Source organism: Callospermophilus lateralis, chromosome 7 (assembly GCF_048772815.1).
Source record: "Callospermophilus lateralis isolate mCalLat2 chromosome 7, mCalLat2.hap1, whole genome shotgun sequence".
NCBI lineage: Eukaryota > Metazoa > Chordata > Mammalia > Rodentia > Sciuridae > Callospermophilus > Callospermophilus lateralis.
Window position 1 is genome coordinate 26,753,393 of NC_135311.1, and position 27,549 is coordinate 26,780,941.

The 27,549-nt window shown below is 33.0% G+C and overlaps 1 protein-coding gene across 3 annotated transcripts in view; it reads right to left on the bottom strand.

Moving 5' to 3' along the window:
* Positions 1–1,099: 1,099 nt before the first annotated feature.
* The window catches only part of Cept1 (choline/ethanolamine phosphotransferase 1), a 36,769-nt gene continuing 10,319 nt past the window's right edge, over positions 1,100–27,549 (bottom strand). The window contains exons 3-9 of one of the 3 annotated variants that reach the window (XM_076863060.1): positions 24,729–24,876; positions 22,726–22,867; positions 9,707–9,791; positions 3,657–3,788; positions 3,075–3,233; positions 2,457–2,582; positions 1,100–1,875 (exon numbers count right to left, since the gene is read on the bottom strand). In XM_076863060.1, coding sequence (XP_076719175.1) covers positions 1,756–1,875; positions 2,457–2,582; positions 3,075–3,233; positions 3,657–3,788; positions 9,707–9,791; positions 22,726–22,867; positions 24,729–24,876 — 912 coding nt within the window. In that variant the 3' untranslated portion in view covers positions 1,100–1,755. Of the gene's footprint in view, positions 1,876–2,456; positions 2,583–3,074; positions 3,234–3,656; positions 3,789–9,706; positions 9,792–16,547; positions 16,633–22,725; positions 22,868–24,728; positions 24,877–27,549 lie in introns of all 3 variants that reach the window. The other 2 variants (XM_076863061.1, XM_076863062.1) reach the window with 2 other exon arrangements.

Genomic DNA, 27,549 nt, shown 5'->3' on the forward strand with positions numbered 1-27,549 from the left:
AGGAGAAAACACTGAATCAGTATTCAGAAGACATGGATTCTAGTCTCCATTCTAAAGGAACTCAATACTGTGTTGCCATTGGTATGGCAGTTAGGCTAGCCAGGTGATTAATGCCTGCTGTGCCTGTTGTGATAATCAACAAAGACAACAGATGCAACTGTTGAACAAGAGTTATCCTCCTTTTTCCTGCTTTGTTCTAGCTTTCAAAACTTTGCTGTGTCCCAGCATGTTCCTATATGTGTTTCTCTATCCCAGATGTTGGAGAAGTTACTAACAAAGGTAATAAAGAGATTTCATTTCCTATTACGGTTTAGGAAAGAAATTCTTTTTTTTTCCCCCATGATTCACATATCTTTTCCATCTCTCTACCATTTCTTTTTTTTTTATTATTGTTTGTTCAAAACATTATAAAGCTCTTGACATATCATATTTCATACATTAGATTCAAGTGGGTTAGGAAAGAAATTCAAGGTTTAACTCATCTTGCTAATCCAGATCTACACTGGACTGATGGACTCATGAAGAGTGCAACAAAGTGCAGTTCTGGCTGCCAGGGAAGGCAGTGCAGCTACTGCTTATTCTGGATTATGGAACAAGGTATAAATAAAAGTCAATAATAAGATAGTTTATTTTAACCCTAAAATGTTTCTGCTGTCTCTCTTTTCATTCAAGCACCTGAACATCTATACAAATGAAAATAGATCTGGTTCACAAGGACACTTAGTTCCTATTTCAAATTGTAGTATAAACACGGAAAACGAGTGTGCCAGAAAAGAAGAGTGCAAAATGACCCCTTAGAGAGACCCAGGCAATTACTGAAAATGTAGGGGAAAGGACTCAAGATTCCCAAATGTCCCATAATCACAAGGTACGGGAACAACTATAACACAACGAACTTATCAAGAGGGAAGATGAACACTGTTCATCTTTTATAAGTTAAATAGTTTCTATAAGATAGGTCGGTCACGGGACACAGTATGACAACACAGCTGACCAAATTTCCTTATTTATTAAAGAACAGGAATAAATTTTCCTTAAATTTTAAAAAATGATATTAAACTTAGTTTATCTCCCCATTGAATAAAACTTGAGAAAAAGCTGGCTTTTAGATCATTTATTTATTTAAAAAAATAAAATGGATCGACAAAGTTACCACATTATTCTGCATGCTAATAGGATTTCCCAAGCCCACAAGAGATACCATTTCTTGAGCAATAAAAAAATTACATCCTCAACAATGTGAAGATAGGAAACCTTTCAACCCAAATTCCAGGTCTTTATCACTCATTTCACCTCACAAGCTAGTGGGATGTATCTGTGTCACAAGCTGAGCTCTTTAGTAAAGAAAGCTCGAGAAGACATAAACAAGGGTGTTACTAAAAGATGATAATTTGTTAAAATTATAAAACAACCATCTTTTGGCCTGTAAATATTCTACATTAGAAATCTCCTTCACTGGGGACCTGCTCCCCATGACAATATTATTCTGAATCCAGGATAATTACAAACACATGACATTTTTTCCTGCATGCTTTCTTGGGCCAAACCCTGTATGATGACATGTACAATTTACAGGATGGGACTTGAAATTCCCATTCTCACACAGGATAGTTAGGGAGTGTTACCAGTAACAAAGAATAAAAGTTACATAACATTGATTATAAATTATATTTGTTCTTATTCACCCCCATTCTTCTTAATATGTTCAGATTCTTTCCTGCAGAAAACATGAGTTTCCTATATAACACCAACTAATTAATGATGATTAGAATGAGCTGTAGAGACCTTGATTCTGAAGACATGTATGTGCAGGTGAGATGCAATCTGATTGCAAACACTGACACAGTAGCGGATCAAATCAAAGAAAGACAAGACCTGGAAAGAAAAGGGACTGTTAGATTCTCAGCACCTGCTTAAGTAATCTCTACATTTCCCCAAAGGAAAGGAGTGGCATCTTTCTTCTCTCTTCAAATTCACCATCAATTCTACATAATTTTGTAACTCAATTTCTCCATGCTTTTTCCTTTCTACTAAAGATCAATAAACTCTTAGAGAGACAGTAAATATTTTAAATTTTGTCTTTTGTCCAAACTCTTCCACTCTGCCACTATAGCATGAAAGCAGGCACAGACAATACAGAAAGGAATGGCTGTGGCTTGGGTAAATAGGTTGAGGGCCTACAGGGTATAGTTTGAATTTCTGATTTACATAGTCAGAAATTTGGAATTTATGAGTCCTAATGTAGGAAGAACTAATAAAAATCATGCAAAACAAACAAACAAAAAACTCAAATACAAAGTCACAAGGAACTTCCACACTGCCTTATATATATGTTTTTTGGATTTCTGGCATTCTCATTCATAATTCTATGATTCTATAAATTAGGACTGGCTCATTAAAAACAAACAAACAAACAAGGAGTACCAAATCATGAAATAAGATAGCAGAATACCTACCAAGGCAATCCAAAGTACAATATACTCATCAATAAAGCTGTTAAAATACTGGTCCAGAAACAAAAGTGCTGGACCTATGAAAGCTGTATCATGCAAATGCATTTCACTTTTCGTCATGTGTGCAACCTATGAATAGAATAAAATTAATGATGTAGGCATTTTCATATTAAAGCAACTGGGAGTAACGTGGTAAATCAGTGTTGTATTCACACAGAGTTTCAAGAATTATTCAGCAATAGTTGTTGAGTTTCCAACACTAAAAACTCAATAATCTGATGTTTGAGAAGGAAAGGGACACATCATGTCAAACTAAGCTTGCAAATGCTTTCTCCAAAGAGCCTTAATTTGAGTGTCCAGATTGAAGACAATATACTACAGAGTGCAGATAAACTGAACAACCAAATTATAACAGTGCATAAAATGGTGAAAAGTTCTAGGGGTTCTAAGAACTTCTGGTAATCTCAAATTGCAGCTTTACGAAAGACTAAAAATAGCTTCCATAATGATTTCAATTGTAAACCCTAGTCTGTTTAGGAAGCTATAAAATAAAAACAAGGACCATAAAACCAACATAAGATGAAAGTTAAAAACAAAACAAGTAAGAGTTGAGGTGCTTACCACAAGCTTATTTGTGATTTTAGCTGATACAAAACCAAATGTTAGTATATAAAGACAGGGATGCTTCTCAAAAAGCTGAACTGCTGATTTCTTGTAGATCATTACAGCTAATGCAATCACTGATCCAATATGGAGAAAAGGAGAAAGGACACTTGTTCCCTGTACAGAGTGAAGAGAAGTGGTAAGGGTACTATTCAATGTTCATCAGATACCACATGGATCTATCATAAAACGGATCATCTCAAACTTTCTATAACCCCATGGTGCCTGACAGCCAACAATATCTATAAACTGAACATTGGAAGAGCTAATGAAAAGCAGCAGCAAGAATGGGTTAGGCTTATTATTTACAAAGCAGATCATACTTTCTAAAAATATGTGTGTGTTTGTGCATGCACAAGAACATGCATATAGGCATTTAAATGTATGTATGTATATATAAAACTGAGAAGTTTTGGACACTTTTCCTTAAGGCTAAGTAGAAACACTAAATTAACAAATGATTTTATATACTTCAAATGAAAAACAAATTGACCACAAAACCAAGTCCTAGTTTGGAAATCAACAGAAAGATATACTCACTGCTATTGTTGATCCATTTTTGCCAACACCACCTGTGAAGATTACACGGAAGTAATTTGTACAGGAAAATATGGTCCCTGCTACAGTACAAAGCGCAGGAAAAATTTTCATTTGAATATTCAGCACTGGAATCTTTAATAGGTAGAGAGAAAGAACAATTAAAATATATACAAACTAAAATTTAAAAAATAGTATGAATATTTGATTTATATTCCCAAATATTCTTCATTCCCTCCAGTTTAATTAATACTTAATGGAAGCTTCCTTCTCCTCTTCATCATAAGCAATATGACAAGACTCAAGAGATGAGGCTGTAAAAAATTGACTTACTTCTGACACCTTTAAAAAAAATGGATTCAATTTTATTAATCTGTGTCATAAGCTAAGTATGATTCTCCTAATGCATCCCAGAGATCTGGCAACAGTGAACTAGGCTAATGTCCCATAAAAGGGGTGTGCCTTGCCTTTTTCTTTGTGTATTTTAAAAATTCTTCCTTTAAACCTATGGTATACCTCTATTGTAGTGAGGATATATGAAGCATAAAAGGAAAGAAATATTTGCCACTAAATTAAAAATACACAAAGTAGAGAATGGAAGAGAAGGTTCTATTTGGAAGAGTTCCCAATTCTAAATTGCTAAGACACAGGCAGGTAGGAAAAACAAAACAAAACAAAACAACCAACCAAAACCCTTGTCAAGCAAATCCAAACAGTTACAGCTCTACAATCATGTATCTAAATTTCTAACATATTAGGTTTACTTTTCATAAAAAAGTAAATAACATTGCTATGGTACTATATACTGAAAATATGAATTGATTTACCTAAAGTAAGGGGGTTGGGGATTGAGTAGATCCATAACATGCATTTAATCTTCCAAGAACAATATGTATCATTTAAAATGAAAGACACTTGCACTCTAAACTTTTAAAATAATTTAAGAGTCTCTTCTTTTTTTTTTTACATTCCTCCTTTAGTTCTCATGGTTTCAAAATTTGTCCAATATTGATTGAAAAGATAAATGATAAATTTCAGTAATAGAAACAAATGATTACAGGAAAAAGATTCCAAAAGCCCACAGTGGTTTGATAGGCAATGAGTTCTTAAAATGAAAAACTTCCCTTTTTTTTTTTTTTTTTTTTTTTTTTTGCAGTACTGGGGATTTAACCCAGGTGTCCTCTACTGCTGGGCTACATTATTAACTCTTTTATTTTAAGACAGGGCCTTGTTAAATTGTTGAGGCTAGCCTCTAAACTTCAATCCTTCTGCTTCAGCCTCCCCAGTAGCTGGGATTACAGGCACCTGGCTTGCTGAAAATATTTTAATTAAGGCTATTTATATTTTCTGGGATGTCATCTGCCTACACTTTTAAACAAAATCAAAAATAGGACAATTCTTTTTCTTTTTGTGTATATAAAACCCCAGTAAAACTGACAAAAATGAACTTTAATGTTTGGATACTCTATTAAAACTCTGAAGAGTTCACTTTATTTGCACAACTCTATGACCTCTTGCAAAACTACAGCACTTAAAAAATACTGAAATCAAACATTCAAATTTCAAGTTGTACCATAGCAGTGTTTAATTTTCTAAAATGAAATAGGTCTAGCTAAAATCAAGTCCAGAACTTTAGGGTGCCTCCTAAGTGGTCTTCTTCCTTCCCTGATATCCAACCCTGACAGCTCAAATTTAAAACTTGTTTCCAATAAAGGAGAAAACCAACACCATGATTGCTTTGAACTCTAAGGGATTTTTTTTCCTGCTCTCAGAAAACTGGGGGAACATTACAATCTAAATCTGATGCACCTGGCTGGAACTCAATACTCTGGCTAGTTTTATAGTTCCCAGTCTCTTCTGCACTGCTCCCACATTTTTCCTCCCATAGAGACAAAGGATCTCTCTGGCAAATGGGGAAATACTACACTTGACCACATTCCAAAAGAAGCAGAGCATTATTTCATTACAGGAGCATCCCTGCAGTATAGCCAGAGTATCTGAGTAAGTGCCAACTGTTTATAATAGTTTCTGTATCACAATTAGACTGATAAAGCATCTTAACCACATTTATAAGTGGTGAACCTGCTTTAGGATCATGGAAATTGTTGCCCTTTGAAAGAAAAAAGAAAAATACAAACTTTAAAAAAGCCAGGCAAATTAGTACATATCTTGAATTGCAAAGTAAGCAAGTTAAGATGTAAGAGCAAAATATCATAAACATTTTTAGGGTTCTCATTTACTTCTTTTACATTTTAGTTATAAACACCAAAATATAAGCCCTTGAGTGTAGGATTTTGTTTGAATTGATTTATGTATTCTCTGTAGAGCACTGGTTATTGTAGGTGTTCAATATTTATTTGTTGAATGAAGATTAAGATCTCTTTTTCTCTTATGCATGTAGAATTCCTGTTTGGGGAGTGTATGACAAAAATCTTGCTTCCAACATTGAAAATGAAAAAGGTAGTTAGGTATATATATAAAAAAAAATAAGGCAAAGAAAAGTAAAAGCTGGAGTTGGAGGAATCCCTAGTCTTACACCAATTGAACCACTTATAAAATGCACTATATTTTCACGTTGCCATTTTCACCCATCACTCAAGATCAAGGAGGGTGGGCACATTCTATCTTTTCTCCCTGTCACAAAGGGTGGGGACATTGTCTTTCCCACTCTGTTTCTGTCATCATCTTATTGGCATTCATCAAAGGTGGCCAAGGTGGAGCTCCTCTAGAAAAAGGCAAAGAGCTGTACTGGAAACACCTTATTCTCAGTCCAGCTTGAAGTTTTGGTAATCTTCAAGACTTGGGAAGACCAAGAACTGTCTTGGGCTATAATGTCACGATAATGTCTTTTCCATAGCCAGGGGAAAATTCTCTGGACTCATGACACAAAATAATACACCCAAATAATATGAATTAAATGTAATTCATTTGGTGGGGGGTACTGGGGATTGAACTTAGGGGCACTCAACCACTGAGCCACATCCCCAGCCCTATTTTGAATTTTATTTAGAGACAGGGTCTCATTGAGTAACTTAGCGCCTTACTTTTGCTGAGACTGACTTTGAACTTTTGATCCTTCTGCCTCAGCCTCCCCAGTGGCTGGGATTAAGGGCGTTCACTTCCAAGCCCGCAGTAATTTGTTTTTAAAAAATTTAGAGATTAAAACAAAAACAAAAAAACAAAAACAACTTAAATTTTCAGCACCTTTAACAGATTACAATGGACATGGAAGTGTTTTAGTTTGACAATTTGGATTATTGCAGATTATTGTCAGTTATTAACTAATAAACTTGTTTCCTTATAATAAAATGTTCTTGTAGGTTTTGTAGATTTCAGTAAAAATAGAGAAAGCATCATTTTAAAATTAGATACTTTTTCCCAAAGAATGTGGTAATGCCTGTTTGTAAATCATTTTAATGTTAGTGAGTTTCACCAAATACAGTAAATGTTAACATAATTGTTTAAGAAAAATTACTATGTCTGAATTATTTAAGTGCAATGGTACTTTTAAAATTTTTTAGTACAAGAATGACAAACAAATAATTTATACCACATTATCAAGTCTTTGGTCCTACCAAATGATCCCGAACCTTCATTTGTAGTAGAATCCAGTTGCTTAAACTGAATTCCAAAAGGTTTACTGCATATTTAATCAACTACTACATTTAAGAGAATCAAAATCAGTGAAAGTAACCATGAGTGGATTGCATGTGGTTCTTTCCCAAAGTAAGGATTCTCTCTTTCTCTCCCTTCCTCTCTTTCTCAAAGGATGAGATGTACAAGATAGTTCTAAGACTTTCCAAAAGGAAATATTCTTTTGGGAAGTAATATACAGAATATATGATTTTTTTTTGTTTCTTGCAATGCATAAACAAAGTACTAACTTTTGTTCATGAAAACAACTTCTTTCCTTTAAAAAACAAAACCCAAACCAAACAAAAAGCAAGTAAATAGCAAATTTTAATAAAACCCCATCTTTTTGGACAAAAAAGCAGCAAGAAATAGGCAATCCAAATATAGTAGATGTAAACTGCTTACCTTCGCAAAATAGCTGATCTTCTGGAATCAACTTTATGAAGATATTTGTACTTTTTTGTTTGCTTTTACCATAAATTTGCCTTCTAAATATAAGTAAAAGCCCTTTAATTTAATGAGAATTTGGAAAGCAATTTTATTGCCTCAATCTCAAGAGATGAAAATCTCACAACTGAACCCTAAATAAATACTTTTTCTCTGTTTTGGCACGTAAAATACACTACATGTAGTAACTGTTCCTGAGCTAACATAATGCATTTCAAAAAGTATATTTACTAAAGAACTCATAAGCCAAGAAAAAGAAAAGAAAAAAGTAGTAATACAGGTTGAAAATTCTTAACCATAATATCTAAAACTTAATGCTCAAAAAGTTTTGGATTTTGAAGCAGTTGAGATTTTCTTTTTTGATTAGGGATGCTCAACTGCTTGAGTCTATGTAAATATTTGGTAAATCCGAAATAATCCAAAATCTGAAACCCTTCAGGTCCCAAGCATTTTAGATACTCAATCTGAGGAGTGGTCAGAGGTCAATTTGGAAGTCTGTGTTGAGAATTGCTCAAAGAATGCAAAACATTTCACCAACCTCAAATACCACTACAGAAGTCAGGTCCTTCCCTTTGAGTTGAATGATGCTAACAGAAGCACTAATGAAGCTAACAGAAGAGGAGCTTGGGAATCCGTTTTCCTGCTACAACTAACCTCATTAATTCTGTTTGGATTGCTTGGCCTGGGAATTCCATTTTAGTCTTAAATCTACAGAAAACTTCCAACAAAGGCATTAAACAATTTCTGGCAATTAATAATTAAGGAAATGTGTCAGTTACACTTCCTGAAGCCCCTCATTTACTTGCATAAGTGAGTTAAGTAAGGAAAAATCTTTCTCAATGTATTTTCCCTTATATTTTAAAAGTAATCTTATTTTTAAGAATTATGTTCAGGGCTGGGATTGTGGCTCAGTGGCAGAGTGCTTGCCTTGCACATGTGAGACACTGGGCTCGATCCTCAGCACCACATAAAAATAAAGGTAATGTGTCCATCTACAACTAAAAACAAATTTAAAAAAAAGAATTATGTTCATTTAGGCTTAATAAGATTTTTAGTAAGATTATAGCAAATAAATGACACTGTACTCTGAAGGGGGTAGTGGTAACCAGCAATTAACTGAGGATCAGGGAGTACAAACTACTTTGACCCAAATCCAGCAGACTATAGACTGTAGGAGCAGCATCAGCTTTCATTGAATGATTCCTATTTGATAGGCACTATTTTAAGTGTTGAACACATATTAACTCATTCAACCCACAAAATAACTTTATGAGAGGAGTACTATTATTGTCCTCATTTTGCATAGGAAGAAACTAAGCCATAGACAGTTACATAATAGATTAATTTCACACAGTAGGCAGTGGAGCCTGGATCAAATAAGGGTAGCTTGATTTCAGAGTTTGTGTCCTTTGCCCTGGTATTATATTCCCTATCTGAGGTTCATGTAAAGAATTTGTTTGTAGAGAGACTGTATTTCTGGTCAACCTGAAAATCAAGGTCATGGTTTGTTAATCCTGTATCACTAACTTCATTCAATAAGTATTTATCTTTTTTTCTGAGGCAGAGTTAATTTACATTCCTAAATTTGTAATGTGGCTTTAAGCACATGGCATGCAGAAAAACTAGTGGACTGACATAGTTCAGCCAAACAAAATGTGCAACTTAATCTTTTCACTGGTTAACCTGTTACATTACCTGGTCTTTCCTAATATGTAAAATGGGATGACAATAATAATTCAGATTCTTACAGGCCTTCAAAAATAAAACCTTGGAATACACCTAAGGTCCTATATAACTCCAAGTAGCAAAATTCATCCTGCCCTCAAGAGAAGTATGTGTCCTACTGTTTGCTGTGATTTCTCATTTTCAGAAAAAATATTTTAGACATTACCCTTTAATGAATTATCCCATATTAGAAAACACAAGCAAAGACAGCATGCATCACATGGGATATACAATGTGAACAAAGTTACCATAGATTGCCAAAAAGGTGGTCCTCCAATCACTGCCAGCAAATGCATGATTATTATGAAGATTTGCACTTCAGTCACATCAATTCTGATTAGGTACAAAAAGCCAAAAAAGCATAATTACTCAAAACAATTTCATGTTAATTACCTGCAAGCATAGCAGCATTCCTCTATCATGCACAATAGAAAAAAAAAACTCAAAATATTGAGGAAAGGTGAAAAGGAGGCATCAAAATTTGTTATGAGCAAAATCATATAAAATCCAGAGTCTTAATTTAACTTGATAAATTTCACAGAGCAATAAAAACCCCTCCTTTCCAAAGGAAATTTCTGACTCAGTAAATTACTGAAGCTGGATTTATTTAACTGTAGTTTAACCTTTCCCACCAAAAAAAAAAAAAAAAAAAAGTATACCTGTGTTAAGTTTTGAGTATCAAGCAGAGGATTACATTGCATGGGTATATGATATAAAATCTTAAGTGCTTTGTAGTATCAAATAAAAAAATGGTGAGCTTTAACTAAAGTAACAAATCACTGAGACCTTAAAAAAACATACTGTTCTTCAGATACATTCATTTAATGCTTGCCATGTTGTGAATGTAAAAAAACAAAACAAAACAAAACAAAAAACCCTTTCATTCAATTCTCAAATTCTTATTCTCACTAGGTTAACTACCTTCACATTTCTGGAAAGAAGATACTGAAAGCAGCCAAGAAGTGGCTTTAGGATTGCTGAAAATGATCTTATAGTCAAGAAGAAATAAACCTGGTGCAAAAAGAGGGCAGTAGAAATTAGAAGCCTGAAAGTCTGGGGAAAAACAAAACAAAACAAAACAGAATATGGGCAAAACAGTTGAGAAGCAAAGCATATGCTGGTGTCCTTTCCTTCGGTAGACTAGCACTGTGTATAATCTTGATATCATTCTTAGATTGCTGGATCCAAATGCTTTCTAGTGTTTAGAATTTATCCTACAGATATACTAGTTTATAACCATGGTTATTCACTACAGATTTTATAGTAGCAATTTAAAAAAAAATCAATGCGGGAGTGGTTATATAAATTATAATACTTCCATACAATGGAATATTTTGTAGCTCTTAAAAAGAATGGAGAAGAGTAGCTCCCTAAATATCCATATGGAAAAATAGCAAATATATTAAGTGAAAGAAAGTTGCAGAATGTATGAGACTACTTTTTGTGTCAAAAAGGGAGAAAATTAATATTCTTTTATTTTTACCAGTAGATGCATAAAACATTTCTGGGAGGATACATTACCTATTAGGGTGGTTACCTATTATAAGGGAGGATAGTATAGGAACTAGGCAGCTGAGAGGTAAGGATGAGAAGGATACTTTTCACTGTATACCTTTTTATAGTGTGTTTTTCAATTGAGAAAATAATTTAGTTACTAAAAATAATCAGTCTAAGAAAAGTTGGTTATCAACAACAAGGGGGTTCAGTTTCCACAGAATAGAGCCCCCACTTCTAAAATTAATACTTAAAGCAGATAACCTACAATGTGAGCTTAAGATATGTAAGCTTTAATGCCCATGAAAGATAGCTGGGTTGAAACCAGTCTCTTGAAACTAAAACAACAAGAACAACAAAGACCAAAAAAATTATCTTTATTTGATCAAAAATATTTTTAAATAGAATCTTATTCAGCTGCAAACAAATAGTGATGTAGTTATCTTGTTATACACACTTATTGAAAAAAAAAGTGGACTGAATTAGGCTAAAAAGAATCTGTAGAGCTGACCTGGTGAGTGATGTTGCCAATAAGGGAAATTACACTCAGGAGCAGACTCAGGAGACTAAGCAGGTAGGTGTCAAAGATGATCGATTCTGTCTTGGGTGGAGAAGGGCAGACATCTTAGAACATTTTTTCTGGACATATGAAGTAGCCTTTTGGAAGGGGAAGGGCCAGAAGTATAGAATTACAAAATAAAAATGGAGGGAACCTTTTGCAATTAATCTTTCTACTGTGGATGAATATAAAAGAGAAAAGATCTTCACAAAGTCTCAAATTGGGATTCTTAGGGAAAGATTTGTGGACTAGCATGTTTCAAATTTTGGGAGACAGAATTTTATAAATTATTCAGACACTGTCATTATATTTAGTTCAAAATGTTTTAATGTTAGGAAAGGGGGCCAAGGAAAGCTTACCAGTCAGTAGGTAGTTAGGAATATTTTTTCCTATTTGCTTATCTTATTGAGAGTAATCCTCTGAACTCCAGGCTGAGATCTTTGCTCTGAATAGGAGAACTGCCTATCATCACTTCTGAAGTGTACCATTAATCTTGACTAAGAATGAAAAAGAGTACAGTGCAAAGCTATCTCCAGTGATGAGGACTGAAGTTAGCTGAGACAGGTAGCAGAAATGATAAATAGAAGACCTAATGATTCTGTTTAGAAGAGAACTAGTAACATGACAGTCCCTTCTGCCATCTGTCCACTAAGAAATCTCTCAGTGTGGGCTCAGTTTACTGGATTGCTTGTTAGGAACAGGTTCATTTTAATCTTTTTGGCCATGTGGGAAAGACATGTAGAAAGACGAATATATATAGGTAGGAATTTGGAATTTCTGTATTCACTTCCTTTTATTCTTACTGTTTAAAAAATCGAGACCAGGCTGGGGTTTTGGCTCAGTGGTAGAGCGCTCGCCTGGCATGTGTGAGGCACTGGGTTCGATCCTCAGCACCACATAAAAATGAACAAATAAAATAAAGATATTGTGTCCATCTACAAGTGAAAAAACATTTTTAAAAAATGGAGAACCATGGGTGATAATATTCCCAAGTGTTGGGATATTATTGAAAATCAAAAAGAAAAAAAAAAATTAAAGAAACTGACCACCACTACAACAAAGAAAAAAAAAGCTCTTCAAAACATAAGGATTAAAAAAAAAAAAAAAAAAAAAAAAAGACATAAGGGGCATGTGCACCCCCAAACAACTGTGATTTAAAAATAAATAGGTCTCTTATTTGCAGCATTAGATTTCTACAGCATAAAATTTTGGAGGGAGAAAGCATAATTTTCTTTACCTATGTAGATGTCTGAACATCTTGACTGGTATTGCTTTAAATAATTTCCTACTTCTACTTAGTAAGCTGTAAAAGGACAAAAAGAATTCCTTCAATGGTTATGGACAACCCGTAATAAAATTTTGGTCAGAACATACTTAAATTACAACAAGCCACAAATGAACATTGTTTTGGTTCTGATGGCTATCACAAGGATAAAAAAGGTAAAAAGCAAACCAGCTGTGAGATCTGAGAGCGCTCCCATTATTTTAATGGGGAGGCTGTTAAGTATGGCAGTCCAAGGTCAAAATAACCTTGAAGATCAAACTTCTAAGATCAATCATTCCTTAAAACAACACTCTAATGATCTGCTGATTAAGATGTAGAGAGAACAAACTGTCCTTAAATGAAAGAGTAATTTCAACTTCTAAACAAGGAACACCTAATCTCTTCAGTTGAAGGGAGGATCTCAGGCGGCATTTATCACCATAGGAAGGTAGGTGGCTTAGAAATCTCACTGAAGACAGCGATCATATCAGAAGTACAAATTAGCCTTTAAAAGTGGTATTTAGGGTATAGTGTGCAACAACTACAAACTATCTACGTTAGCAAACTGAAGAAAATTTCTGTTTTTCTCAGTTCTGGGGATTGAGTAGCCAGGTGCTCTACCACTGAGCTATACAATGAGCCCCTGACTATTTTCCAAGTCTTAGTTTTCTCAGTATTTGGAGAGATAGCTAACAAATGTGCAAATGTACTTGGCTTGAATTCTAATTCACTATTTAATGAAGGATGAAGGTATTTAAATGATATTCTGTGAGAGCTGATAAGTATCTTAATCATGTTTTTGCATAATTTTTAATGTCTTCCCCCTCTAAAAATTAGAAAATAATCAATTTGTCTTCTACATGTGACACAAGCATTTTAAATATACACTTGCAGTTAATTTATACACAAAAGAATTTCTGTTAAGCTATAAATAATAAACACAACTGTGTTATAATTTAGGTTAACTATTAGTTTGGTTAACATAAAATATGTAGTAGGGATAAATTTACAATGTCAAAGAAACCCTGGTTGGTACAATTTGACTTGTGAGCTTCTGCTTAAAAACTCATTAGTTTGATGGCATCTGAAAATGAATTCAAGGTTCAGACTACTATCAACTACAGATTTGTTTATTTGTAAATGGATCTGAATTTACAGGTAATTTATGAATAAGCAGAGCATGGCATTCATAACATACTTTACTAGAAATACTATGGGTAGGGTGAAGTGTTAGTAGACTGAAAGGAAGACTACTACTGAAAGGAAGACTAGCCTAGAAATTCAATAGGGCAATATGGCCCTACAACATTTTATTTTCTATCCTTGATAAGGGACAAACTAGCAATGACAACAATCTTTGATAGGTATTAAATAACATTATCCATACAGCTGAGTGGTAACTTAGATCTTTTTAATTCAAATGTTTATAGAGAAAACAGACAAATCTAAGTGTCTGTTTTTAAAATAAGCTGAATTATTAAAAACTGTAATACCCACCACTTGAATAACTTTATGGGTCATAAGGGTTTTTTTTTTTTTGGGGGGGGGGTGCTAGGGATTGAACTCAGGAGCACTCAACCACAAAGCCACATCCCCAGCTCTATTTTGTATTTTATTTAAAAACAGGGTCGTACTGAGTTGCTTAGTGCGTGTACCACCATGTCCGGCAGATCATAAGATTTTTTGAAGACTAAAAAGCAAAAATCTGTTGAATAACTTGAGAAAATGGAGAAAAATTAGGCTAAAGCTGGAATAAGTCATTGAACAGAAGAATTAGAATGCAGATCTAAGCTAAGGGGCAGCCTATCCTCATCACTTTTGGAAACAAGAACTCAAAGTAGAGTTCACTCCATTTATTAACAACCTTGGAGTCAAGGAATCATGAATTTATTCTATCTGTATCATATTCAATTCTAGAAGAAATATGCAAGCTACTGGGAGTTACTAACATAGTCTTAGAATTAATACAATAACAACAACAACAAAAATACAATAACAACAACAACAAAGACTACATCTCAAGCACTGTAGTCACCAGCATATTTACATATTTAACACTTCTCATCTTCACAACTACCCTAGCAGGTAGGAAATACTATCGTAGTTTTATACATGAAGAAATTAAGTCAGAAAAATTAAGGTTTTTCCAATGTTACAGAGAAAATAAGAGGCAGAAACTTCAAAGATATTGGGAGTGCTGTTCTTATGCAATGTTGGAACTCCTAACTTTTAGCCTGCCTATCAACAGGGGCAATTTTTTTTTTTATTTGCTATTGCTAAGATGATGCTTTCAGGATGATGCTTCTGTATTCTAACACAATTTTACCAAAGATGTTAGAATACAACAGGAAGTAGTGAATAGAAAGTTTAAATGCTAATAAGTTAAATTAATTTAGAAAAAATTAGGGTATTTTGTTATCATAAATAGGAGAAAAATAAATAAGTCAATATTCTGACTTAATCTTATTAAGAAAACTGGTGAGCATAACAACAAAAAATAAAACATGATAAAAAATTATAAATCCAGGCAATTTTAATGAGCATAGAGCTACAAGTCTTTGGAGAAAGTACTAGAGACAGAGTAAGGGTCAAGAGAGGATAAAGACACATACTGAACTACGTCCAATTATTTTACCTATGAGTGAATCCCATAAATAAATATGTAGATACATTGTAAATTCAATTAAAAATGGTTTTGGTTTTGCTCCTAGACGTCTACAGTATTTCTCAGTATTCTTCATATACCAAGGTTATTTTGACAAAAGATGTAAAATATCCCTATTAAAGTGCTTGTAATTCTTTTTAGAGGAGCAAGGGACTTATATAGAAAATCTCATGAAGTTTTGTATTGTAGGAATGATCTGTCAAATATTCATATGGACAGTTCCTCAACATTCTCTGAAATGCAAAACAAATTGAATGTAGGCACTCTGTTTTTAGTTGTAAATAAACTTTCACACTAAAGTGCATAGGCTTCTGGATTTTTTTTACCGAGGAAATATTTCCTAACAAATGTTTTTGAACTTCTAAAAGTCTGAAGGTCAAAATTACATTTCTAATATGAAAGGAAAATGATATACTACACTTCTTTAGGGAAATATGTATTGCTAAAAGAAAAAACTGAAAGAGGAAGGTATTAAAAGGGTGACTATAGTGACATGAAGAGCTAAGGATATTTAATTTGAAAGCACAACTAAGGGAGGAAAACATTAAACAAAACAAATAGAAACGAGAATAATTTCTAGCAGAAATTTTTTATAATACCAAGATCATTGTTAATCCAAGCTGAAGAAACAGAATGCTTAAAGGATATGCTGAAGAAGTTAATAAGCAGAATCTTTCCTACATTGAGTTCTCTGAACTTACTTGTCTAAGAAAAACTCTGCTTGTTTTTCTTCTGTTTTCAAAATAGAAATTCCAAAAAAACATAAAACCCCCAAAACCCAAAATCTATCTAATGGTGGAAAGGTATTTGTTTTAAAAAATATTACATACAGTAAAAGTAATATTAGGCATAATAAATAAATGGAAAAGTGAACTGGGGTTAGCATCAAATCATCAGATATGACTTTTCAAAATCTTTGTTATATTAATAGGGTGGATTTTTATTGCCCTATTGTGTATTAAAATTATTTGATCTATAATAATCTGTTTGTAAAATATTACCAGAAAGATTTTTTAATTTTCTAATTATTCTGTGCATGACAAAGGTGCTGTCTTTATTGAGATCACACCATTGTTCATCAGACAGCATGAATATTCTAGCAGTTACCGTGAAGTTCCAGAACCAAGGCCCCAGGGTTCCTGTGAGGAGCTGGAATATTATAATTAGGATCTGGGACTCTGTAACATCAAATCTACGCATAGGAAAACAAACATTTCAAAATAGTTTATTCAGAGCTTTTGCTAAAAAGGCTTACTAAAACAGGTAACAAAATAGCATTTTCCTTATAAAGACACCTAAAGATTCAAGAATACAATTTATACTCTATTGTACCATCCTTATGCATACACAAATATTTCTTATCCAAATAAAATTAGTAGAAAAGTTTAAAAAAATTAAAACTGTTAACACACTGAAAAAAAATGACTTGTAAGTTGGCAGCTGGAAATATTGGTCCTAAAAACAGTCAACTCTGTTACCTTGGAATAGCCAATACTACTTGCCAAATAATTACACTGTGACACAGGTCCCTTCAATGTCAGAACATATCTAGACAGCCCTGTAGACAGCAGTTACATCCCAGCCTCTAGTTTCATTTTTATTCTCAGTGTTCAGAGATACCTAACATTACACAAAAGCATTTGGCTTTAGTTCTAATTCACTTTTTAATGAGGGATATGAAGTAATTTAAATGACATTCTGTGAGAACTGGTCAGTATATTAATCATCTTCCCCAAATTTCTAATGTGTCTTTCCTCTCTTAAAACAAACAAACAAACAAAACAGAAACTCCAGAGAATAATCTATTTTGCACATTTGATAAAAAAATCACTAACCTTGTACTCCTTTACTGCCCCAAACTTTATCACACTCCTAATTCTGTTATCTCAAAAAATTGGCAGATGCATGTGGAAAAAGTTGGAAAGAATTTAGTCAAGTGATTTCTTGGATGTTGATAGAGCAAAAATCAAATTGGCTATTTCCTTATCCGATTCCCTGATAATTGTTAGTAGAAAAATCTTTTCATATTTTTCTCCTTTTCTTGTGGGGATTCCACACCAGCATTATAACTCTTTATTACACTGGATTAATCTTTTTAGTGTTAAAAAACAACAACAAGAAAAACAGTTCAATCACTACCCAAGTTTTGGAACACAGGTGGTGACAGAAAAAGATTAATACAGAACAAGCTTCAAATAAAAACTACATCAATCAAAATTAAGAATGAGAAATACTAATGACATAGAAAGATGTCTCCAATTTTACCTGATGACCAGAGAGCACAAGCTGCAATCTAGGTCTTACATTAATACAAATGGCTGTTTTAGAATATTATATGTAACAATTGATAAATTAAGTAGACAGAGTAGGGGTCAAAATGAATGAGTCTTTGCAAAGGAAAAACTACATGGGAAAAGTAGAAACTAAAAGGAAGGTCTTCAGTATTTAATAATTCATGTGATGAACCTTAAACACATAAAGATATGAAGATTCCATATAGGTATTTGATAGCAAAGTTTCCTAATTCTTAAACAGAAAATAAAAACAAAACAGAAATAAAAATAAATAAAATAAAAAACAACAAGGAAGTCTTATTACAAGGAAGTCTTCAATTAATTATTCTTTAGAAATTACTTGGATAAAAAGATAAACTATATTTATCAAACTGCCAGTAGAATACACAGTTTACTAACTTTTTAAATTAACTATAGAAAAGAAAAAGTGGGATGTTATTTGCATAAATAGAAATAAATATTTGGTGGCATGGTTTTTAGCTAATACGAAATCTTAGAGGCATGAACTGAAAAATTAAATGTACTGTGAAGATTAATACTCTGTATATTGTAATTATGAGAACACTAGAAATAACATCTGTAAAATTAGTAGATTCAGACTTTATAAGAAGAAAGAAGCTTAGAGATCATCTCCTCCAAAACTCTTATTTTACAAATTAGGAAATGAGGCTTATGAAAGTTCTGAGCCTTGTTTAAGCTGACACACATACAAAATAATTTGATGATAACGTTTGAGACAAGATACACTGGACTCACTTCAATTTATTATAATTTTTTTCTCTCAAAAAGACAATTAAGAGTATTTTTCCTGAAATAATAATTTAAGCAAGAGTTCTGCTTTTACAGTATGGAAGATTTTTTAATACATATTTTATATAAGTGTAGTTTTATTAAAGGTTGCTTAGGGTTTCTAAACATGTATTTATAAAAATGATTTTATACATACAAGTTATAAATTTTAAAATATCTAGATATAGAGGGTTTAAGACTGAAGTGTGTAAATGTGAGCGCTCCCATTTCCTATAATTCATAATCATTTTTAAGAATATTTCATTAATGTTTACAAAAGATCTTCAACTCATAATGCTTGTTTTCTTCTACCAATCCCATGCTTCCATTAAGTTCTCTAACCTTACTTCCCTCTCCAATCTTTCATAACTAGGCTAAATGAGATCTAGTCAAACAGTACTCATTTCTGTCAGGGCCCTACTTGCTCAGTCCAAGAGCACCATGCAGACAGGGGTCTGCTGAGATGTGAGAGGTACTAAAATTCTATGCAGAAGACATCTTTTAGCTGTGACTAGAGCAAGTGCTACAAAATATAGCTTATAATTTCAGGGAAGATGTATTCAAAGCATATTTGCCTTCTCAATTCTAGACTTTGAATGGAAATTATTTAGCTATGGATGAATTAAAATCCTATTCAAGATACTATGACTATACTCTAGCAATTAAAACACTAACATTAAAGAGATTAAGGAGAACAAAAACTTCTTATTTGGTAAGCATTCTATTTCATAAGGTTATTAAAAGCATAATAACCAGAATCTATTGTACATAAAAAATCCTCAAGATTCTTTTCAATTGTGTATAAATATCAAATGAAAACAAATGAAACAAAAATATTCTAAAATAAGATTCCTTAATGTTTTTAAAGTAGTTTTCACTTTCCTCTAAGAAAGAGTATGAAAAAGTGATTTTTAAAAATTTCTTTACTCAAGCTACATGAGAATTGATTTTCTCTCCTTTTTAATAAGTAAAATAAAATTTTTACTTTCTCTTTCATGCATACAAACTTCAGGTGAAGTTTAAGCATAAAGATGTCTTTAGAATATATTTATGTATTCTGTAATCCTCCATTGCATTGGTATTTTTATAAATATCTCCTTAAATGTAAAGCACTCACAGCATATTTCTATGAATGCTGTAGCCTGCTTTTAATTTTAAAAAGAAATTCAGTGTTGTTTTCTATCTGCTACTCTAGAACTCATTTGGTTTTGTATCTTCAGCTATCTCACTCCATAAATAATGCTCCTTCTCTCTGTTTTCAGTATTTTCTATCTCTTTTTCTGCTCATTCAAAATTTTTTTACTGAAATTAAAAACCTTCCTTTTAGCCTATATTCTCTCCTCTAATCAACAGCTCTCTTCTTCCCATCATAGCCACACATTTCTAAATAACATTAAATGTTGTGTAATAAGTGGTACTATATTTAGTTATTCTACTCACTACAATCTGGCTTCTGCCCCACCATTATACAAAAACTACTATGGATGGCTCATGCTGCCAAATTCGTTGTGTATTTTTTTCTGTCCTCATTTTGAGTCTTGGCAGCACTTGGCATTATTCTTTGTTGAAATACATCCTTCTTCTGGCTTTTCATTCCAGCATTCCTCCTACTCTGGCTGTTCAATAATTTTCATGGGCTTTTTTCTCAGCTTCCTCTCTAAGTTTTCTGTTATTCTATTTGGATGTCTAACAATCATCACATTTCCTAAGTAGCTTTCCTTTAAATAGTTCCTTTTCCTGTAGTCCCTTACTCTACCTTCCATCCAACCACCTAAGGAGTCTTTCTAATTAATATCTGTGCTCTCATTTATTCCCTACACCCAGAGACTATGTCCTACAGTTTATACCTCTTAAGTCTTTCTCTAACCTACTTATTCCTTTCTCACCCTAAAGCACTGATGCTGTGTTAGTTCAGGCTCCATTATCCTCATATTAATTATTCTGATGTCTTCTAACCAGTCTTCTTTTTTTCTGTCACATTCTACTCTCTGCCATGTTGCCAGATTGATCTATCTAAAAGGTATTTTGTAATTTTGCACCTTTAGGCCTTGCAAAAGTTCCCTGCAGATTTGGGATAAAAGCCCACATTTCTTGGCAGAGCAGAGAAGGTCCCTGATTTTCTGGATCTTTCCAGGCTTATCTCCTGCAGGTATCTTATGATCCAACCATATGGACCTGTTTGCAATTCTCTAAATACATAATTTCACGACAGAAAACAAGAACAAGGGGAATTCTAAGACCGGAAGACAGAGAGATGTGCTATCAAATCAGTCCTACAAACCTATTTTTCTACTATTTTCATGGTTAATATTTTCTCCTTCCTTAACTTCCCACACCATTATGATTGGTGCTATATTACTTAAAAGGGAAAGAAAACACATTAGGACTGGTTGGTAAATAAGCTTTCAAAGTTAACTATGAGATTCAATTTGCAGTACCAAAAACAAAAACAAAATGGTTAACTATGAGATAATAACCAATAAAACATCAACTATGTGAAATCCAGATATAACAAATTTTGCCATTTCTGAAAACAGTAGAAAAACTACAAATTAAAACTGAATTAAGACAAAACCAAATGATCTTAGCGATCTAACATATTTAGTGGTTTATGTAATGCAGAGGAAGACTATGAAAATATTATTTAAATAAAGATTATGAAAACAATATTGAGGAAAAAACTGTAAATATTTTCAATTACTGTTTCTTTTATATAAGAACTCTCCAGTCGGGTTCAGTGGCACTGTAATCTGTAATCTCAGTGGCTTGGGAGGCTGAGGCAGGATGATCCTGAGTTCAGAGTCAGCCTCAGCAACAGTGAAATGCTAAGCAACTCAGTGAGACCCTGTCTCTAAATAAAACACAAAATAGGGCTGGAGATGTGGCTCAGTGGTGAGTATCCCTGAGTTCAATACCCAGTACCAAAAACCAAACCAAACCAAACAAACCTCTCCAATCTATTCTGAGCACTAATCATTTTATAAACTGCTGATGGATACACAGACATAGTTTTCACAACAGATACGCATGTCTGCTATCATCTCTAAAAATAAGGGTTCCATCTTAAGATAAGTCTTAAACACATTTTCTAGGCCTCTTTATTTTAAAATTATTCCAAGATATTTCTTTTAAATAGTTAACATCCAAAGAATTAGCAAGTATTCAGTTATTGTCATAAGGACAGGATAAGTTCAATAAATAAATTTAAGAAAAAAACCCATCTGAACTTGTAGTAAACAACTGAATTTCTCCATGTTGTGGCTTTTTCAAGGTCTAAAAAACTAAGTTTATTAAGGTTCTAAAATTTAAAAAAAAAGTCTATAAATGATTCATCTTTGAGACTGAGATGTTCTCTTGTTATCTGCCATCAGAGATTTATATTTTGACATTTCATTAAGTATACAATCTTTTCTCAAGGCTTTTTCTCTTTGAATCCTATGCCATGAAAAAAGAAATAACTTAAATGGTGTAAATAGGATCAGTGATATTTAAAAAACAATGGGTGAGTGCCATCATTAACCAAGTTCCAAAACTGGTTAACTCATTAATACTTATGGAAAAGTACTGATCAACAGGTAGAGACTCTTTCTTTAGGAGTTTAAAAGATGTTTATATTTAATTTTTAAATTCTCAGGTATATTTGTTGGCAATAATAAACTATATGATGTGTTCATGTCAACTATGTCAACTGAATTATTAAGAGCTTAGATTTTTAAAGATTCATAAAGAACACAAGGTAAAAAAAAACTATATAAACCCAACTAAACTATGAAATTTAGAGATGAATATTGCTCTTTGCTCTCAGAAACTATCTTATTTCCTGAAAATACATTTTTATATATCAAAATAAAACAGTGAGTAAGGTGAATAATGGTAGGGGGGAAAGTGAGTTTGTCCAGGAAGACAAATGGAAACAAGTAAAAAGGGGCTATGGTTTTTCATATTGCTTTAAAATATGCTTTTTTGAAGCATACTTTCATATTGTTTTAAAATTATAATGGGGGGGTTCTGATATTTCCTTTTTAAAAAGTAATAGGGGGACATATGATAGTCTATTAGAAAATAGCTATAATAGCTTTAAAACATTTCATTTATTAAACAAATTTAGTGATTTTATCAACTCCTGATACTCAAATACCTATCAGCAACCCACATCCTCCATATTTGAAAGTGAAAACAAAATTGTCATTAAGTGTACTTACATTCCAAATCGTAATGTCCCAGAAACATATGTTTGCCAGTGTGCACAATAGAACATGAATGTCCCAGCAAAACAACAAAAAAACATCCAATCAGGATTTGTCCCAAGTTGTACCGCAATACAAGTTCCAAGAACCACAAAAACTGCAGAAAGAAAAATCACGATGAAAATGGGACAAAATAAATAACAAACAATAATTGAGCTGGAAATAACCTTAGAAGAGACAAAATAAAGTATTGTCTACTCTCAGTAATTGATAATAACAGGAAAAGTAGAATATAATCTTTTATGCTACATTTTATCTCATAATTTCAATCTCTTTTTTCACTAAATCACTTGGTGGAACCAAAGTTCTTGAAAGCAACTAAAATACTTGGGCATTTTTTGGAATATTCTCTCCACTTACTGATACTAATGAGTAGAAAAAAGTTCAAGGCAGCCAAAAAGAAAACAAAAATGAATAAACAAACAACAACAAACCCCAAGGGACCTACTTGCTTCAGGTTGATAACTGTCTTTTCTTATTTAGTAGATATCATGGGTGACATACATAGAAAAAAATATTCCTATAAAAGTTTGGAACTTAAACTACAATGCAAAAATTGTCATTTTCAATAAAAAAAAAAAAAAAAAACAGGATAATGGTATTCTGCGGTCACGTGGTTAGCATCAAGATACTCAGCTAGCTTTTTTCCAGTGGAAGTTTTTTGAATTTTTCTTGACTTGACTCTTAGAAGTTATAAGAGCTTAGTTTCTCTTCCTTGTCTACTAAGAAAGTTGTTATCAGGATACAATGAAATAATGATTCATTCTGACATGCATCTACATCATCTACAAACCTGAATTCAGGAGATAAAGTCATCAAAGGGCTTTTTTTTTTTTCATTCTTTCTTTTTTTTGGGTGGCAGGGTACTTGACCACTGAGTCACATCCTCAGCCCTATTTTTTTAATTTAGAGACAGGGTCTCACTGAGTTGATTAGCATCTTGCTTTTGCTGAGACTGGCTTTGAACTTGTGATCCTCCTGTCTCAGCCTCCCAAGCTGCTGGGATTACAGGCATGCTGGTGCCTGTAAACATCCTGGCTGTTTCCTTTTTAATGCCATGCCAAATGATAAGAGAACTATGGAACCACATTAAAATAAGGAGAAAAAGTTCCTGTCATGAAGACTAGTTAGAAATTCATTTAGTGCAAGGGGTGTAGTTCAATGCATCAGGCCCTGGGTTTGATCCCTAGCACTGCCAAACAAACAAAACCACCCACCCAACCATTTTCCCTCTAAAATCATACTAAAATATTACTTAAAAACATTGCAACACTAAAGACATATCACCCTGTAATTCATCTATCCTAACACTTTACTGTATTTTTTCTCATCTTCTAAAAAACTGTACATATTTAAAGTACACAATATGCTGTTTTGTATGCTATGTATGAAGTGAAACGATTATTACTATTAAATTAACCTATTCATTGCCTTCCATGGTTTTCTTTTTACTTCATGTAGGAAAGCCTAAAATCTACTGTTTTAGCAAAAATTTCAATATACATTGATATTAACCATAGTCTTCATATTGCAAATTAGATCTCCAGATTCATTCAATCTACTCTTTTTATCCAAGCCCCATCACATATTTATAATCCAAGACTAAAATGTCAATTTAAGATTCATTTAAATATAAAGACCACGAATTATCAAACAAGTCTCCCAGTACTGTGCTCATCTATAATTTATGAGGTTTTCTTTAATAATGACCATTATACCTTAAACCTTCAAAAAGATGCCCCAAACCATACCTACAATGAAAGAAATGAACTTAATTTCTAAATTCCCCAATACTGCCAATAATGAACAAATATGAATCAGTTGCAGTTGTGAGAAATTCTTATTTAATTAAAAAATCATTTATTCTGATGACCAAATAAACCCTTATTTATCCTAAGGCTGTTTATCAAAATGTTTTTATCAGTTACTACCCATTAACATTAAAACAGTAACAATACCTGTTGATAATGAATCACAACCATGATCAAAAAGTTCTCCCAAAGGAGTACTACTATTGGTTCTTCTTGCCTGTTTCCCATCTATAGCGTCCAAAGACTGGTAAATGAAAAGGCCACATGCACAAGCAATATATGCCCACAGAGGTGCCTGTGAAATAAATAAGAAAAGCAAGAGTATTCCGACATATTAGTTACTGTATTTGGTTAGCATCTTTTTTATCTGCAGATATTATATCTTCACTCTTTAGAGTGAGTGTTTGAAGTTATAGAAGATAGAAGTGCTACATAATTAAGAACTTACTGAAATAATTAGGATTGTTACAATTAAATTCCCTGCTTTTAGGTGTGTTTAAACAGATGCTAGTTAACTATATGGGATCTTCCATATCCCTGGGGTTCCACATTCATGGAATCAACTGAGGCTCTATTATATTCAGTATTAAAAACTGTGTCTGCACTATGTTCAGACTTTTCATTATTCCTTAAACAATATAGTATAACAATATTTACATAAATTGGCATTGTATTAGTTATTATAAGTAATGTAGAGATGACCTAAAGCATATAGACAAATATACATAGCTTATGTGCAAACACCACACCATTTTGTATGAGGGATTTAAGTATCTGCAGATTTTGCTATCTGCAGGGAGGTCTTGGAACCAGTTTCCTGTGGATACCACGGGACAACTACTTCTCAGAAATTTTATAGAAATCTATGAGATTTCTTCCATAGAAGCCCTCCCAATATGTGGATTCTAAGATATGAAGAGCCAATTAGTGAATAATCTAGTACAGTTTTTCCCAAGTTGTACCTTTCAAGATGTTTAATGCTAACCTCATGTTTAATAGGGGGTTAAACAACATTAAACAGATTTCCTTTCTGCAGGACTTTTACCAACCCCTAATATTACTAATACATACTGTGAATACTCAAGAAGGGGAAAAAATATACTGGTATTTTCCACATTTACTTGAGCAGGTAACTTATTTTTATACACATTTCTTTAATGGTTCATGAAACAACACTAGGGAAATGATGGATCTAGTGCAGAGTGCTTAGAACATTATTTTTCAAATATTTAGAGTCACATTTTCAAGGAATAGTTTCTCTTAGACAGGAAATGAACTGCTGGTATTAAATTTAAATAGTATGTGTTTAAAAGAGGGCTTTTATTTGGATCACTGTATTTAAGAATGTGGAACAATGTTTTACAATACTTTTCACTATTTTCCCATGCGTAGGCCATGAAAAAATTTTTATAATCACAGGTATCTTCTAAGATACTGGTTACCAGTTACACTGTATTAAACACTTATAGCTGCAAATAATATTTAATATATTCTGTACTGCAAAGGGGTTTCTTTATGAAAGAGATCTGTTTAGATTATTAAAAGGTAAGACTACTAAAAGGTTCATAGAATGTACTTCCCTTAAGCTAGAGTTTCAAATCTTGGAGACAATAATTATAGTTATATAACCATACTTTACTAAAGCACTCTGAAATGGGCAATTAATCCTAGGACTAAGAACTCCCTCTTCTGGGCTTTAGGTCTACTGCTTCTTGCTGCTAAAGTAATCCTATAACTCTCTAGGGCTGTACTGTCCTACACATTAGCCATCAGTACAACTATTTTAGTTTAATTAAATGAAATTAAACATTCAGTTCTTAAGTTACACTAGACACATTTAAAGTTCTCAATTGCCACTGTAGCTATGGATACCATACGGGACCACAGAGAAACAGAACCTTCCCAACACCTCATACATTCTCTTATATGTCTCTGTTTTAAGGGACTAGAGAGCTAGGTCTAACCATAGGATTTTAATGGGACAAAAAAGGAACTGAACAGATGCTTCACAGAAGAAATAAAACCAATCAACAAATATAATGAAAATATGTCCAACATCTCTAGCAATTAGAGAAATTCAAATCAAAACTAAGATTTCATCTCACTCCTGTCATTTTGGCAATCATCAAGAACAAGGCAACAATAAATGTTGGCAAGGATGTGGTAAAAAAAGGTACATTCATACATTGCTAGTGGGACTGCAAATTTGTGCAACCATCATGGAAATTAGTATGAGATTCCTCAGAAAACTTGGAATGGAACCACCATTTGACCCAGCTATCCCACTCCTCTGTCTATATCTAAAGAACTTAAAATCAGCATACTACAGTGATGTAGCCACATCAATGTTTATAGCAGCTCAATTCACAATAGCTAAACTATGGAACCAACCTAGATACCCTTCAACAGATAAATGAATAAAGAAAATGTCATGTATATATACACAATGAAATATTTCTCATTCTTAAAGAATGAAATTATGACACTTGCAGATAAATGGATGGAGCTAGAGAATATCATGCTAAGTGAAATAAACCAATTCCAAAAAACCAAAGGCCAAATATTTTCTCTGATATGTGGATGCTAATTCACAATTGGGGGACAGATAGCTAGGGAAGAATAGAGGTACTTTGGATTAGGCAGAGGGGAGTAAAGAGAAGGGAGGGGGTAAAGGATAGGAAGAATAGTAGAATGAATTGGACATTATTACCCTATGTACACATATGATTACACGACTGGTATGATTCTATTTCATGTTCAACAAGAATAAGAAGTTATGCTCCATTTATGTAGGATGGGTCAAAATGCATTCTACTGTCATATAGCTAATTAGAATAAAAAAAATTTTAAATGTTACTATGGAACACACACACACACACACACACACACACATATCCAATCCTAGAAATTTTATATATATATATCCAATCCTAGAAAACAATAATATTTATACATATAAGAAAGAAAA